Raw genomic sequence first — 17,400 nt, forward strand, 5'->3', positions numbered from 1 at the left:
CGAGGAAAAAGACAGGCTGTCATCCTACCTTACTCCGAGATTTTTTGCCGTACAACTGGGAACGGGGGCTTGGCCCATCTCCGGTGGCCACCATAGTTCTGAGGGAGGAGGGAGACCCTTGCCAAAAAAGATTACTTCAGTCTTATTGGCGTTTAGTTTTAATTTGTTCGTATTCATCCAGCTGGCTATATCTTGGAGACAGCCCTTGAAGTTCGCGAAAGACTCCTGAGATACCTCTGAGTACGGAAATACCAACTGGGTGTCATCGGCATAGGAGATTGCCTTGACACCCCAGTTGGCAATCAACGTAAAGAGGGGGGCGAGGTAGATGTTGAACAAGAGGGGGCTGAGTGCCGACCCTTGCGGGATTCCACAACTGAGGACTTTAGGTGATGAGGAGACGGTCCCTAGTGCCACCTTCTGAGTTCTCTGGGACAGATATGAATGTAGCCACCCCAATGCTGTGTCACGGATGCCAATCTCAGCCAGTCGCATCAGGAGTCTGGCATGGTGCACCGTGTCGAAGGCGGCCGACAGATCCAGGAGTACCAGCATCGCTGAGCCTCCTGCATCCATCGACCACCTCACTGACTCTGCCACCTCAATTAGTGCTGTCTCCGTACTAAAACCGGGACGAAAGCCTGATTGGGTCTCATGCAGTATTTTGTTTGCCTCAGTAAATTTGCTCAGTTGACGCTGTATTCGTTTCTCAAACATTTTTCCCGGGGCCGCTAACAAAGAGATTGGGCGAAGATTGCTAAGGTCTTCTGGATCTCCATTAGGTTTTTTTTTAAGTGGGAGAAGGGTTGCATGTTTCCAGGCGTTCGGGAATACCCCCTCCGCGGTGGATGAGTTCCAGATTCGTTGAACTGTGGGGGCCACAAAGTCAGCTATGGTGCCCCATAGTTTGGCTGGACATGGGTCGTCCGGTGAGCCGGTAGAAAACAATAAAGGAACAGGGGTGAACCCGCACATCATCCCACGCAGGGGCTTAGGCATAACAATTGGAAACGATGAATCTGATAGCAGACTGCAATCAGACAGTGTAGCCAGGCGACGCCATAGGGCGAGAGCACAGTCTCGGCGCGGGCCCATTGCTAAGAGTCTAGCCGCCCAAAGGCTCGGCTGCAGGTGGAGTAATTGTTCATGCCCAAAGCGTAATCCTGTCCGTAGTGAGAGGCTTCGTTCAACTATGTGGGTGCCTCGAACAAGCAAATAACAAAACAACTGAACCCCCCCGCACCCCCTCCCCTCCCGCCCTCTCCCGGTGGTGGTGACCTCAATACTTCACACTCATACATGCATCTCCTTATTAGACCTGAAATAGATGGAGCGATCGAATGGAGGAAGGGCAGACCGCAGAAGGTAGGCTTTTCGACAGAAAGCGAACCAAGGGACCCCAGCGGTATTGAAAGTTTTTGAAGTTGCCTAGAAAAATGTCTGCCACTCTTTCCATGCTAAGCAGTTTCCATAGCCTTGCGTGCCATAAAGAAATCGCCGGAGCTTCCGTTTTTTTCCATGCAGCGGCCAGGGTAAGTATGGCCGCTCCAAGACAGAGCCACAAAATGTGTTTGTCCGCACGTGTTTGATGTTCAAGGATGGGGTCTCGGAGGCCCAGCACAACATAGGCCATAGAATCCGCCACTGGGTAACCAAGTATGTCCTTAATGTGTGAGAGAATCTCCTCCCAGTATGGGCGAATAATCGGGCAATCCCACCAAATATGGCGGAAATCCCCAAGCAGGCCACAGCCCCTCCAGCATCTGTCAGAGGCGGTCAGGAATATACAACGGAGTCTGGCCGGGTATAAATACCAGTCCATGAGCGTCTTAAGGTGAGCCTCCCTCAGGTCCAGCGAATGATTATGGGTAGCAATATCGCGCCACAGTGCCGACCATTCTTTGTCCGAAATGTCCTGCCCCAGGAGTTCTTCCCATTGTCCCATGTAGCGGGGACGAGGCGAAACTGCCGAGGTAAGTAGTAGCTGATAAAGAAAGGAGATGACACCTTTCATGGTAGAAGTCCGGAGAATAAAGGCCTCAAAGGGGGAGGGAGGTCTCGTAGCGGCATCGAGGACCTCAGGGGACATGGCCTAATGGAGCAGCTGGATATGGTGAAACCATTCCGACGGCTGGACACCATAACCCCTCATGCAGTTATCAAAGGAGAGCGGAGTATTGCCGTGGAATAAGTGGGTCAAAGCCCTACGCCCTCCCTCCCTCCACACCCTGAAAGGCCCCTCCTGAAGCGCCGGCAAGAAAGCCGAGTTAAAGTGTAGGGGCGTGAATGGAGACGGAAACGTAGTCCAACGATCATCAGCTGCCAGCGTATCCCAGACCTTCAGGGTGGAACTGGTGGGAGTGCTAATGTAAGCGTTTTGGGGCCTATCCTTCTTGGGTTTCCAGGCCAAGTCCCAGATCGACCTACCAGCAACACTCCTATCCATATGTAGCCAGTGTTTCTCCGACGTTTGTTGTGACCATTCTACCAGTACTCTCAATTGCGCCGCTTTGTAATACAGATGCATATCGGGAAGGCCTACGCCTCGCTCCCCCCGTGGCCGTCGCAAAACTGTGAAGGAGAATCGCGCTCGTCCCCCTTGCCAAACGAAGCGGAGCATCTGAGTTTTGAGGCGTCGAAAGAAGTCTACGTCCAGGGGAATACGTAGCACCTGAAAGAGGTACAGGTATTTAGGGAGAAGGACCATCTTAATGGCATGGATTCTGCCCAGCCAAGAGAGGTATTTGGGCTTCCACCGGTCCAACTCCGCACGGGTCTTCGCCAATAACGGTGGAAAGTTCGCCGAGAACAGTTTCCCAATCGTGGGAGTCAGGTGGACTCCCAAATATATGATGGAGTCGGAGGCCCACGCCAAAGGGGTAAGAGGCCGCACTCGATCCACCTCAGCACGTGAAAGTGTGAGATTCAATACATAAGATTTGTCATAATTGACCTTGAAGCCGGCCACCTCCTCGAAACGCAAGAGGACCTCCCGGACATGTGGGAGAGAGTGCACCGGGTCCATAATAGAGAGCAGGACATCATCCGCAAATAGTGTGATTTTATGCTGCTCTCCTGTAAAGGGAATACCCCAAATCTCCTTGGGAGTCCCGCACTGCGAATGCCAGCGGCTCAATGCTCAAGGCAAAGAGCAAGGGGGAGAGGGGACAACCCTGTCTGGTGCCGCAGGAATGCGAGAAAAAGTCAGAGAGATGGCCGTTCACTGCCACTCTGGAGTGGGGGCTGCAGTAGTTTGCCTTCACCATAGAGATGAATTTGTCCGAGAAACCAAAAGCAGCCAGAGTTTGGAACAGGAAGCCCCAGTCCACGCGGTCGAATGCTTTTTCAGCATCAAGGCCCACGAGTACTGCCGGAATTCGGAACCTATTAGCTTTTTCGATCAAATGGACACTCCGCCTCGTGTTGTCATGGGTCTGACACCCCTTAATAAACCCAGATTGATCAGGGTGCACGAGAGCCGGCATCAAATCTTGGAGCTTGCACGCAATGATCGAGGAGTAAAGCTTGGCATCGATATTGAGGAGGGCTATAGGACGAAACGAGGAGCAGAGAGCAGGGTCTTTCCCTGGTTTAGGTAGAATCGAAATGACTGCCTCAGCAAGCTAGCCGGCCGTGGTGCCGGATTCAGCCATGTCATTAAAAGTGCGACCAGAAATTCGCATATTATATCCGGTCCCGGCGCCTTATGGAGTTTCAAATTGTTAATGGCCTCAAGCACCTCGCCGCTCGTAATCGGGGCAGCAATGAGCTCGTTCCATTCCTTAGAGACCCGCGGTATGGGCAGATCCTGCAAATAATCCCGCTGGCCAGCGGCATCGAGTGTGTCCCCTGCATAGAGGTCGGCATAGAAGCGACCAAAGATTGCAGCCTTGGCCTCATCACGGTGCTGCAGCTCATCCGTCGAGTCTCGTATCCCCCCTATATACTCCCGCTCCCTCTTATCCCGCAATTGGCGTGCCAGGTGTCTTCCCACCTTATTCCCGCGGGCGTACGAGAGGCGACGCAGTCTCAACAACGTAAACTCGGCTCTGTTGTTGTAGTGAGCCCTCAGTTTCCCTCTAACCGCTGTCAAGGGGCGAAGTGTCAGCCTCGACGGATTTAATTTGTGGGCCTGCTCAAGGGTTGCCAGCTCGATCTCCAAGTCCTCTCGCTCCTTTCGTCGCATCCTATTGATGTGAGCATTGAGAGCTAGGCAAGTGCCCCTGATCGATGCCTTAAAGGCGTCCCAGGTGATGGATATTGACGTATCGGACACAGGATTGAGGACAAAAAAGTCCCTGATAGCCTTCCGTAGCTCCTTGCTTGAGGCATCGTCCCTGACCACAGAGGCCGGGAAATACCACTTTCGATGTCCGCCATCCGCTGGTGACCAGTGCAGGCCTAGCACAAGTAGACTATGGTCGGAAACTGATAGCGGAAATATTCTGGAGTCGAGGACATCTCCCCTGAGGGCTTGACTCAAAAAAATGTAGTCCAGGCGAGAGTAGGAGTGGTGGACATGGGAGAAAAAGGTGTAATCTCGGGACAGGGGGTGTACGGAGCGCCAGCTATCGATTAAGCCCATCTCCCCAACTAGCCGTTGTGTCGCAGCAGAAAACAGGCCCGCGTCAGCCCTGTGGGAGCCGGTGCTATCCAGCTCTCTACTCCACACTAAATTAAAGTCAACTAACAAACAAGTGTCCCTCAGCAAAGTCTCCCACCCTCTGCAGCAGGCCCTGGAGAAAGCTATTCTGACCCGCATTGGGGGCATACACCACCACAAAAGTGCTCAACTTCCCATGGATCAGACCCTTCACCATCAGCCAGCGGCCTTCCTTATCACTGCGTACATCCATGGGCTGAAAGTGCAGGGCCGCACGAAAGAGAAGAGCCACCCCCCTGTGTTTCGTGGAAGCAGAAGATCTATATATGAGGGGGGAAAGTTTATGCCGAAGGCGCAGCTCATCCTTACGCGCCAGGTGAGTCTCCTGAAGACCCACAATGTCAAGCTGGTGATCTATCACGTACTTCCACACTTTCTGACGTTTTTGCGGGGAGTTCAGGCCCTTGACATTCCATGTACCAACACTAAGAGGCATCATTAGATAACAAGCCCTCTCCCGCTATGAATGCCCCACACCACCCCTCCTCCCTGCCTCCACTCCCAGCAACCATAGATAAAGCAGAGTGGCTTTCCAGACACCCCACCCAGCACCCCACAAACACAAAGCACCTCCCTAGGGCCCTCAGGCCCAGCTGCACCTCTCCTGAAAATACAACAGTCACTCGCCAGAGCACAAAGAATACAGCCAACCATACAGTCCTGTCACCACCACCAACCCCGCTACAGCCCCCCCCCTCCCCAGGTCCCCAACAAACCCAACCAGCACCACTACCCCCCCCCCCCAAAAGGAACCCTAATGTCGCCCCCAAACCTAGAGAACAAGAGGAAGCAACATAAGGAGAGGAAAAAACATAGAAGAACCATGTCCTGAACAAGACCAGAACAGAGAAGTCAGAGGTCTCCTCCGGGGTGCGAGGACGGGACACCACAGGGTGTGCCCCGTAGACCACATACCGGGGTGTTTTCCCAAAAAGTACAAATTTACCCACGGTACCTGCAGGGCCGTGTCCCTCCGGCACCAAACGATCGGCATCTCGGCCCAAGAGGTCCTACGCCACCTGAAGTGATCAAATCTGTGCCAGTCTATTCTGCCACCGAAAAATAAGACGGAAGGGGTGGCCCCAGGAGTAGATGTTATGGTCCCGCAGGAAGGCGGTTACAGGGAGAAACTCGCGCCTCTTTTGGAGGGTTGACGCTGCCAGATCCTGATACAGTTGGGGATAGTGCTCCCGGAATTGCAACGAAGGAGTCTCCCGTGCCTGCCGGAGAATGCGTTCCTTCAACTGGAAGTCGTGCACGTAGACAAAGATGTTGGGTGGTGGACCCCCACCCCGCCTAGGCAGACCCACCCTGTGGACCCTGTCCATCTTGATTTCATGTAGGTCCTCATCATACAGGATCTGCAAGAAGAGTGCCAGAACATATCCCCACAGATCACCTGACTCCCCGTCCCATGGTACTGTACGTATGCGAATGTTGTTCCGGCGGGAACGATTCTCCAAGTCCTCCGCATGTGCTTGAAGGTCCAGGTTCTGCTCCGTAAGCCGGATCACATCTTGCTGCAATTGGTGGACATCATTCGCCACACTTAGGTCGTGGTCTTCCAGGGTGGCAACCCGCTCTCCGATACCATCCACGTCCCACCTCACCTTGCGGAGGTCCGAGGCCAACGGAAGAGCGTAGCTCCGATATGTCCTCCTTAATGGAGGCGAAGAGCACCGTCATAAAGGCTTTGGTGGCGGGAGCCTCATCGTCCTTCGATTTAGGCGAGGTACTAGTCCCGGGGGACGCCGGCTGCTGGGCCCTCCTGGAAGGACCATCTTTTTAGGCTTCCCTTTTCGCTGTGTAGATGACATCACGGCGCCCCTGGTCGCTCGGGTATTCAGATTGAGGGTCTCCGTCCACCACCCCGGTAGCACCCCAGGCCGGGCACTGCTCCGCTACCGTCTAAATCTGGTCCAGGAGTAGGCGCTCCCCTTCGATAGTACACTAGTGCAGGTCGCACTACCCACAGGTACACTCGGGCACAACGGGCTACCCGGAGCGCTGGTCCACTACTGTAAGACTGGGCCGAAATGGCACCACAGAGCCACCGGGGAGGGAGCTTCCAGAGCGTCACCGGGGGGGAGCCCCCAGAGCGCGACCAGTCGGCGAGCCCCACCAAGCAGCCGGGGTACTGTCCCCTAATGTCACTCACCCCAACCTGGGGATAGCCCCACTGCCTTTATAGCTCTGAACTTCACCAGTCCAGACCCACGATGGGCAAGGCGCTCCCGAGGTCCGAGCCCCCTAAAGGTTCTTCCGATGTCAGGAGCCCTCCGAAGGGCCACAGCAGCAAACCGGGCGCCCTGTCGATCCTCCGGGCCACCACGCGATCACAGGTCCCTATAGCCCAATGGTGGCAACCAGCAGCCGCTCAGCCCTCCCGCCACAGTCGGGGAAGGGCGGTATGCTTACGCTCTTTGTAGTCCCAAGAGGCCGCGCAGGTCCCGGCGGCCCCCAACAGCAAAGCGGCTCCACCTGCCGGGTCAGTCCGCCGATTAAGGATGGAGTGGGTGGGGCACCGATCCAGGGTCCCGTGCTCTATAGGGCCAGCCGAGCAGCGGTCTCCAAGGGGTCCTCTCCCCCGCCCGGGACCGGCTCTTAGTCCTGGCTGAAGCCGCCCAGAAGGCCGATGCAACTCCCAATCTGGGCCTTAGCACGCCCAGAAGCCCCGACCTCGAGTAGGGACGAGTGCCGATTCGCGGCAGTAAAGGCCGGGCGTCCTCGCTGCTCCCACCTCTCTCCGATGTTGCAAGGATCCCCACCGTCCGGCCATTCACTCACCGGCAGCCAGGGCTTCAGGAGACCTCCCCCGCTGATAGGTCACAGGGGTCTCCGATGTCGCCGAGTCAAGCCCGCCGGGCCGATCCCTCCGGCAGGCTCCACCGCAGCTCGGATCAAGTCCGCACTCGGCGCCAGGCAGACCGCTCCGGCGATTCCAAGCGCTCCAGGCGGCAGTGCAGGACCTCTAGGAATCCCGGGCAGACGCCGGAAAGCAGGCAGTGTAGGCACAGAGGTCAGATGCCCCAAGACGCCGCCACTTGAGCCGCCGCGGCCGCGAGCACGCCGGAGCCAAATTCACCGCCAGGCACTGCCGCTGCTTTGGCCGGACCCGCACACGCCGCCCGGTAGGCCGCAACAGCGAATGTCGTCTCTCAGCGTCCCTGCTGGCAGCACGGGACTCCCGGGCACCTCGGGTGGAAGCTGGCGCTCAGGCGGTGCAGGGGCACGGAAGGCTGATCCCCAAGATGGTGCTGTACAAGGCTATTTTCCTGGTGGCGCCGGAGGGACTCGAAAACACGTCTCACTCCGTCGCCATCTTGGACACGCCCCCCGTGATTGCTCTTTTTGATGCCGCTGAGATTACGGGAGACCCTATCGGGGTAATCCTGATAGACGCAGAGAAAGCTTTTGATAGGGTCTCCTGGCCATTCTTATGGGCAACTCTCGAGAGTAGAGGGTTCGGTGCTGGTTTCGTTAAGGCTATCGCAATAATGTATATAAACCCAGTGGTCAGAATCGCTATTATGGGGGAACTGTCAGGTCCTTTGTCGATAAGCAGGGGGTGCCCCTGCTTCCCAGTTATTCGCTGTGTACATTGACCCTCTGGTTAGGAAAATTATGGATAACAATCATATCGTAGCAGCACACTGCGACGGGGGAAGCACCAAGATCTTCGTGTATGCCGATGATCTCACCATCATGACCCCTAACCCACTTGGAGCACTAGTTGAAATTGAAAGGGAAGCGGAGATCTTTGGGAACATCTCGGGTTATCGACTGAACTCCAGTAAAACTCTTGTTGTAGTCAGTAAGGGACTCCAGGTTAATGATCTGCGGGTTGTACGGAAGGCAACTTATCTGTGGGTTGAGATAATGGCAGAAGTGTCTAAGATTGTGGAAACTAACCTGAATCCTCTGGTTCCAAAAGTTAAAGCGGATTTTCATTGTATAGATAAACTTAAATTAAGCCTGGTTGGGAGGTGCAACATTATCAAAATTGGGTTTTTACCCAAAATCTTATATTTTTTTAGGGCAATTCCGCTTGCTATTAGCAACACATAGTTTAAAATGATGAACCACTATTTACGAAATTTCTCTGGGCCAACTGCCGTCCTCAGAGAGCCCTTACATTTTTTATGCTATCCAGGGATAGGGAAGGATGGGCGGTTCCTAATCTCCAACTTTACCACTGGGCGGCCATATTATTTAAAATAGGAAGCTTAATTGGGGTAGAACCTAATCAGAAACAGGAGGCAGATCACGCTTCAATCTTTGATTTATTGTTGGGGTCAGGGGCGAGGGGCTGTCTCCTATACTATACTGATTTAAATACTACAAAAGAGTGAAGTTCAAGACGCGAACGTGTGCTTTTAAAACCTGGGTATCTGTTTGAAAAAGGTTCAGTATGGGCCTTATTCTTGCTTATACCCCTGTGTATGGTAATAAATTGCTCCCCAGTATCTTTAATGACGGATTTATGAAAATGTGTAAGGATAAAGGAGTTTGGATGGTTGGGGACATCATGGATGAATCAGGGGTAATCACCTTTGACACGATTAAAGATACATTTGGGGTTCATAATAGTAATTTCTTTAAATATCTACAGATAAGAGATTTCTTTGCGAGGAAAACTGGAGGTTGCAGTGGCTTTGATCAGATGACGCTGGTTGAACTGCTACTCAAAGGGTCTGGTACACTTGGGGGATCTATAAAAAGCTAATGGAAACAATGACTGATGACTTACCCAAACATCTGGAACGTTGGCAAGAGTGGCTACAGGTCACAGTTGGGGAGGCTACTAATCTCCAACTGCAATGTTTCAAGACTTGGTTTAATCTTTACATAACACCCGAGAAGATTTCTAAATGGGGAGGAGGTGCGGGATCAAGATGTCCACGTTGTAGCTTTCCAGCAGCAGATATTTTGCACATTTCCTCCTGCCCGGAGCTGGGCTTGATAAAACGGGAAGTCGGCCCCATCCTTGAATCCCATTTGGGACAGAGAGTGGAGATGACTTCCCAGCTGATAGTATTGGGGGCGAGCAGCTCTCATCTACCAGCTCGGGTCCAAACCTTTCTCTTTGTCGCGATGACAGTTTTCCGATTTTGTTTGGTCACTCACTGACTTGATCCTGCAGCCCCTACGGGACAACAGTGGTTGGGGAGATTCTTGGCTGTTTTCAGGTCAATAACCGTGGTATATGCCAGAAGGGGGCAAAGATCAAGAAGCAAGGGAATGGACATATGGGCTCCTTCAATTAGATGGCTGGATAATAGCTAAGCTGGCGGGATTGGAAAGTTAAGTATTTGTGTATTGGTTATGAACTAACTTGGCGTTTCAATAAGGGCTAGCTATTGTTTGTCTCCATCTCTAGATTGTGCCTTCTCCTATAAGATGCTCTTCTCTTCCTTTAGTCCCCTTCTACGTCCCTTCTTCTTTCATCTCTTTCTCATACCAGAGGTTGATCGCATTTCTTGACCAGTGTTTCTCTTTTTTGTTTTTCTAGTTTATTTTTTCTTTCTTCATGGACCGGCCGGAGGGAGGGAGGTGGGAAGATCCTTGGGGGTGGGAGGGGGTGGGAATTCAATAAAGAATTGTTTATTAAAAAAAAAAGGACATTATGCAGTGTGGTTTCATTTGTATTTCAGTCCTTCTCCCCTCCCCTTATTTTTATTGATCAAGCTTTTTTTTTAATTCTCTTACGTTGTATTCATATATATTTCAATTAATGTTTTACCTTCATGATTTTAATAAATCTCTCTTTAAACCTAAAAAAAGCTGGGCATGGGTCACTCCGGCTCCTGGAAATGTATGGAGTCACATAACCGACAAATGCGCAGGTCCTGCAGAACGAGGCCTAGAGCGTTGAGGTTATTCTGCCACGTCAGCGGACGGACGCGAAGAGGAAGCATGCTTCAACTTCTTGTGTTTCTTATGCCTTTTACCTTTTTTTGTGTGATGCATCATGTAGGATGCCCTTACTGGGTGCCAGTGTGGAGTCTGGGAGGCCATGGAGTATGGTGTTACCACCACCCAATAATAATAAATATTTTATTGTCAATTAATAAAATCATTACAATCAAAGAATATATAAAATTGGATTGGTTAAAAGAATAGATTTTTAAATACATAAAGTATTTTTAATACTATTTTATTCAATCATCAGGTACAGGGCATAATATTGATAGTATTACAGTGATTTGGGGATAGCTTAACATACCAATTTGTTGATGTCCCAACAGTCCATCACTAAAATGACATTTAATTCTATAATTTATATTTCATATCATATTTCTCTCCTTATTAAAACAACACTTCTTTTATGCTAGTAAGAATCTTCCATAAAACTATCTTTACTACATTACTTTATAATTTCCTACATTTAAAGTGCCAACGTGCATTTAGTTCGGTGAGTGCTATTTTTAATTAAAATCAGTTTTCTATATTATTATATAGAAAAAAAGACATTGAAATAATTGTCGTAGGTCAAAATAATTAATAGTGTGTGTTATTACAGGATATTACAGTATGATAAAACCGTAAAAATATTTCCATTCTTCCATCGAAATACCATCTTCGACTACAAAGTTTAAGAAATTATAACTAATAGTCACCTGATTTGCCTGACCGAATCAACAACTTTGAGCAGGGGGACCAGGACCTAGCACTCTCGAAACAATGCCAGGACCATTCCCTCAAACGAGAAAGGGAACTAGACCTCCGGGGCGAGTGACGTGGTGTCGAGAGCTGGGCAACAAGCAGCTTTTGGGATTGCTCCCTCAAAGCCTTCGGAGCCATGTACCAGCAATCAGAGCATGGCGAGTAGTAGTGGTGAGGCTCCAGGCACCGGTGACAAATTAAATGTGGTTCCGTCACTGACATGATATGGTGGCAGGCGCAGCACGGTTTCTCTATCAGAATGGGTGTTTTCATGTAATATGCAATTCTTGTACAGTTCTATTTTAAAGTATTAATGAAATGTATTTACTTTAAATTGCAGACTTTTGGCTATGATGGTTTTTCTCAAGTTTTTCAAAGTCTCAGACTCTTCTGAAGCATTTACAAAATGATAATCCTGGATAACTGGAAATCCACGTTGATTGAACAGCTCTTTGCTAATTTTAATTTGGCAGGCTTTACGACATTTCTCATCAGAAACATCCAAATGTGTACCAACAAGGATAACTGGGGACACTGAAGCTCGAGCCTGTGAAAACAACCAAAAAGAAGAAATACATAAGCAATTAAAACGTTTGTATCTTGAAAAATTGAATGAGTTAGCAATAATGGTTGTGATATCTGACAAATCACCAGATGCTGTGCATTGCATGAATTCTATTAGCAAGACAAAAGGACCAATTTCTCACTAAACAATAGTACAAGGATTCTTTTATTCTAGCATTAGATTTACTTCATGATAACTACGGCCAATTCAAATTGACAGATTTACCTGCACCAACAGGACACTTGATTGCGTCCAGCACATTTTATTACCCACTCCTGATTTTTATGTCTGACTGGAGACACTGTACAAAAATGGCTGAACATAAACTAGCAACTCGACTATGTTGTGATTGAAACTGCTTATTCATTGAATGAGGATTTTATGTGGACGGTTGTGTGGATGGGTGAGTAGGAGGGGCTGTGAGAAATGCACTGGTTGGAGTGTCAACTATGTGTGAGGATAGATGAACCAGTGAGTCTCAGGATAAATAATTGAATAAAGTGAGTGCATGAATGGCTGAGTGAGTGCTTGAATGGATGCAGAAAGATTTCAACAATTGAATGATACAGGCTAAGGACTGAGATAGCAATGGTTTATGTTATAAAAAAGAACTACCAATATTTATGCCACTGCAAGCATTACACCAATCCTGTGCAACTCTCATCTTGCCAAAAATACCCACAGGATACAGAACTAGCTGCCCTGAGATGATCTCTGAGGTTCTTTGTGGGTGAAGATTTCATGAGATAGAATATGAACACTAGAAAACAAGTTACTTACCTGTAACTACGGTTATCCAGTTTTGGTATTTTTCATAGATTCACATGCCTGAATCATTCCCCGTCGTCGAGGCGGGAGTCCCACTGTAAAAATATATACAATAGCAGTGCCTAAAAATTTCTGGTAGTAGGCTGGAAAAGCCTAAAGGCCTAGCTAGGCCCAAAACATAGCAGCCTATCTACCTCATTATGTAAAAAGACCTGAAATAGCAGCCTCAGCCAATCAGCTGTCCTCACCCTCTAGAACCTTCCTAGCTCAGGTAGTTCTCCTCAGATTTTCCCAGCACAAGTGAGAATAAGTATCCATAAAACAGAACTGCCCTGCCGGGGAGGAGGGTGGGTGCATGTGAATCTATGAAAGATACCAATAATGGATAACCGTAGTTACAGGTAAGTAACTTGTTTTCTTATCAAGTATTGGGGTATCTTTCATAGATTCACATGCCTGAATCAGAGTAGCAAGCAGTGACATCATTTCTGTCGTTGGAGGAAGGTGGGAGACAAAATAAATTGTATACACCCCCACACAACCGGGAAGGTTAGAGAGCACAAACTTGTTTACATAACATATGCATTAAAAACCTTCATAAAGTACATTACAGATTAGGACAGCGTTTGAAAAGATTAAAACATCTTAATGAAATACATATGCTTAAAACAGTCAAATGAAGAATAAAAGACTATAAAGAGTCTAACCTTAGTGAAGAAGATGCTGCAGCACCGCTTCCTCAACTGCTGTATCATCAGGAGTTGCCGACGGCAGACAGTAGTGCTTCGTAAAAGTGTGCACACTTTTCCACGTAGCAGCTCTGCAAATGTTCTCCAGCGTCACTCCAGCGAAAAGGGCAGTCGACGCTGACATTGTTCGGGTGGAATGCGCTTTAACCTTTCTTGTTAAAGGTTTTTTAGATTTGCGTATGTCCTTTGTTTTTTGAAGATAAAATTTAAGGCACCGTTTCACATCTAGGGAATGTAAAACCTTCTCTGCCGGAGTTTTAGGATCCGGGAACAAAGTCTTGAGCTTGACAGGTTGATTGATGTGGAATTGGGTGGGCCCCTTTGGGGTGAATCTTGGGTTGGTTCTAAGCGTCACAAAGTCTGTAGAGAATTGTAAGAAAGGCTGTGCAATCGTGAAGGCCTGTATCTCACTGACTCTGCGGGCTGAAGTGAGAGCCAGTAAGATAGCCACTTTCGAAGTTAGAAACTAGCTCCGCCTTGTGAATAGGTTCAAAAGGCCTTTTTAGAAGTTGGGACAGAACAATATTGAGATCCCACTCAGGAGGAGGAGGCCGAACTGGAGGAAAAGCTCGGAATAGCCCTTTAAGGAATTGTTTTATCAAAGATGATGAACATAATGATGGTTTTTTGGAACTCAAATCTGGATATTGCTGCCAGATGTACCTTAATGGACGAGAAAACCAGTCCTGCCCTAGCTAAGGGCAGTAGATAAGGAAGGATGTCTTCAGGTGGAGCTTGAATTGGATGAACATTATTTTCTCCACACCAGGAACAGAATCGCTTCCACTTAAAACGATATCTCTTGATGGTACTTTGCGCACGGGCCTGTGATAAAATCGTCATGCAGTCTGAGGAGATGTAAAGATCCTTGAACTCTAAGAAGTCAGGAGCCAGGCGTGCAAGTGCAGTGATTGAGGATCCGGGTGTCGGATCTGGCCCCCCTCTCTTGTTAACATTGACACTGTTTGCTTGAGACGAAGTGGAGGCTGCTGAGAGAGTAGAAGGAGTTCCTGAAACAAATACTGTCTTGGCCAATGGGGAGCAATGAGGATGAGAGTGCAATGTTCCCTCTTCATCTTTTGCAGTACTTTCGGAATGAGCGGGATCGGAGGATAGGCGTATGCAAATATTCCGGACCATCTCATCAAAAGGGCATTTCCCCTTGACCCCTGTTGAGGAAACCTGCTGGCATAAAATAGGCATTTGCTGTTCTGCTGCGTGGCAAACAGATCCAGTGTTGGTGTTCCCCATGTTTGAAAGATCCTCTCCACTTGATGTTGCTCGAGTTCCCATTCGTGACAGCCTGTGAAAGCCCTGCTGAGGTTATCGGCTAGAAAGTTCTGGACACCTTGCACATGTTCTGCTCTGAGGGATATGCCGTGATGTAGGACCCATTCCCATATTTCTTGAGCTTTCAGCGACAGGGTGAGAGATTCCGTTCCTCCTTGTTTGTTTATATAATACATGCTGGTGGTATTGTCCGTGCGCACCAGCACTGAAGAATTCGCAATCCTTGGAAGGAAGGCTTGCACGGACAGAAAAATAGCTCTCAGCTCCAGGCTGTTGAAGTGCTTCTGCCGGTACTGATCAGACCACCGCCCTTGAATCTGAAGGTCCTGGAGGTGACCTCCCCAACCTTCCATGGAAGCGTCCGTAGTCAGGGTGAACTCTGGTATGTTGTGGAGAAATGTGAGGCCCGGTGACAAATTGTGCGCCTTCGACCACCAAAGAAGGGCTTGCTTCATCTTGGATGTTACTTTGATGTGGTCATCGAACGATCCGTGGACTTGCCTCCACTGTCAAAGTAATTCCTCCTGCAGCGGCCTCATTCTGAGTCTCGGCATAGGGATGAGGCTGATTGCAGACGAGCACATCCTTAGAAGGGAAGCAAATGTTCAAACCGAAAGTGATCTTCTTGCAAATATTTGTTTTGCCAGCTTTAGCAGTTTGTTTTGCCGCTCTTGAGTCAAGATTGCTTTGCACTGGCTTGTGTCCAACACCGCTCCCAGAAAGGTCAACTTCTGGCGAGGTTGAAGCTGAGATTTGTTCGAATTGAGGGTCAGTCCCAGATTTGAGAACAGGGAGAGGGAACTCTTGACCGCTTCCATTGTGGAGTTTCTTGATGGTCCTTTTAATAGCCAGTCGTCGAGGTATGGGAAAACTTGTATTCCCTGTGACCTCAGCATGGCCGCCACCGGGGCTAAACATTTGGTAAATATTCTTGCCGCCAATTTCAGGCCGAATGGAAGCACTTTGAATTGAAAGTGGACGCCAGCCACTGCAAATCTTAGGTATTTGCGGTGTTTTGGGTGAATAGGAATGTGGAAGTAGGCGTCTTACAGATCCAGAGAAGCCATGAAGTCCCATTTGTTGAGACAATTCAGAATGTCTGTTCGCGTTACCATGCGAAAACTCTGTTTCTTCAGATATTTGTTGAGCTTGCGCAGATCTAATATTGGACGCCACTCTCCTGAATTTTTCTCTACGAGGAAGAAGCAAGAATAAAATCCTTTCCCTTTCTGAGAGGCAGAAACTCGTTCTATCGCATTCTTGTGTAGCATCTTTAAGGCCTCTTTGAATAGTAAGTGAAGGGGAGGGGGACACCTGGGCGGCGCTATTGGTGGTTTCTGCAAAAACTCCAGAGTGTGTCCATTCTGGACAAGATCCAGGACCCACTGATCCGAAGTTATTTTCCGCCACTGTTGGTAAAAGGCGGAAATTTTGGCGCCCACTTTTTGTACTGAGACTGGTACTGTCGATTTTGCTGGTTGGAATAATTTCCTCTGGAGGAGTAACGACAGCCTCTTGCTCCTCTAAAGGACCCTCTCTTGTATTGTAGGGTACCTAGTGATTTTGCAGTATCCATATCTGTTTTTATTGCCAGCAAAGCGTCATCGATGTGTTTTCCAAAAAGGGACTCCCCATCGTACGCCATGTCCAAGATCTTCGTTTGGACCTCAGGTCTGAAGGTGGTAGCCCTGAGCCAACCTTGACGCCTGAGGACTGCTGCTCCCGCCAATTGCCTAAAGTTGGTGTTCGAAATATCAAGGGCGATATCAATGATTTCCGATGCCGCTCTTTCTCCTTCAAGCACGATCCTGCGTACCTCCTGTTGACGATCCTCAGGGATCAGATCAAGGAACTCAGACAGATCTGACCACATCTGTCTATCATAATGGGCAAAAATTGCTAACGAATTAGCTGCCTTAATGGAGGCTGCTGCATTTGCAGAGAACTTCTTCCCTATTGCATCTAGTCTCCTGCCTTCCTTGTCAGGTGGCAATGAAATAGGAGCTGAAGGGTTCTTGGACCTCTGTTGTGCTGCCTGAGATATGACCGAGTCCGGTCAAAGATGTCCTATTAAGCAAGATGGAGTATCAGGTGGTGCTCGATACTTCTTCTCAATTCTTGGAAGGACTGCCAGAATGGAAGCGGGCGTTTTCATGATGTTGAGGCCCTCTTTCCATATGTAATCAATAATAGGGATAGCTCTGGTAATCCTGCGGTACCCCTCCTTAAACTCATGCAAAAAGCAGTCAGACTGCTCAACTGTGACAGACAATTCAAATCTATTAGCCGCATGTTGCATAATATTATGAAATCCGCCAATATCCTCAGGCGGAGAATCTGATGGGCGTGGCGCAGGCGGTGAAGGCATGGGAATGACATAATCATCTTACGGATCTGTAGGTGTATGATCTGGCAACTCGCCCTCTTCCCTGCCATCATCCTCATCATGAGAAGAGGTATCTGTGTCACCTTGGGGTGTAGGGCCAGTATCCTGCCTTGGTGACAATGAAGCTCGCGGCGAAGGAGGCCTTGGCATGTCAACTAGGACAGGCGGCACAAAAGGTGCAACTGGAGTTGGAGGAAATCTCTGGCGATAGTCTGCCAAGATAGCTTGTAAGTCTTGAATTAAAGTAGATGGCAGATGACTTGGGTCCTCTGAACGAGGAGGTCTGGTATGGTGTGAATGATATGGCGTTGAC

At 49.2% G+C, this 17,400-nt stretch overlaps 1 protein-coding gene across 1 annotated transcript in view; it reads right to left on the minus strand.

Annotated features, from left to right (window-relative positions):
- Nucleotides 1-17,400, minus strand: part of LRRK2 (leucine rich repeat kinase 2) — a 2,096,839-nt gene that overhangs the window by 977,546 nt on the left and 1,101,893 nt on the right. Inside the window, exon 31 of the mRNA XM_086967213.1 lies at nt 11,658-11,876. Within this exon, the coding sequence (XP_086823339.1) occupies nt 11,658-11,876 (219 nt within the window). The remainder of the gene's footprint in view (nt 1-11,657; nt 11,877-17,400) is intronic.

This window comes from Lissotriton vulgaris, chromosome 1_1, assembly GCF_964263255.1.
Source record: "Lissotriton vulgaris chromosome 1_1, aLisVul1.2, whole genome shotgun sequence".
Taxonomy (NCBI): Eukaryota; Metazoa; Chordata; class Amphibia; order Caudata; family Salamandridae; genus Lissotriton; species Lissotriton vulgaris.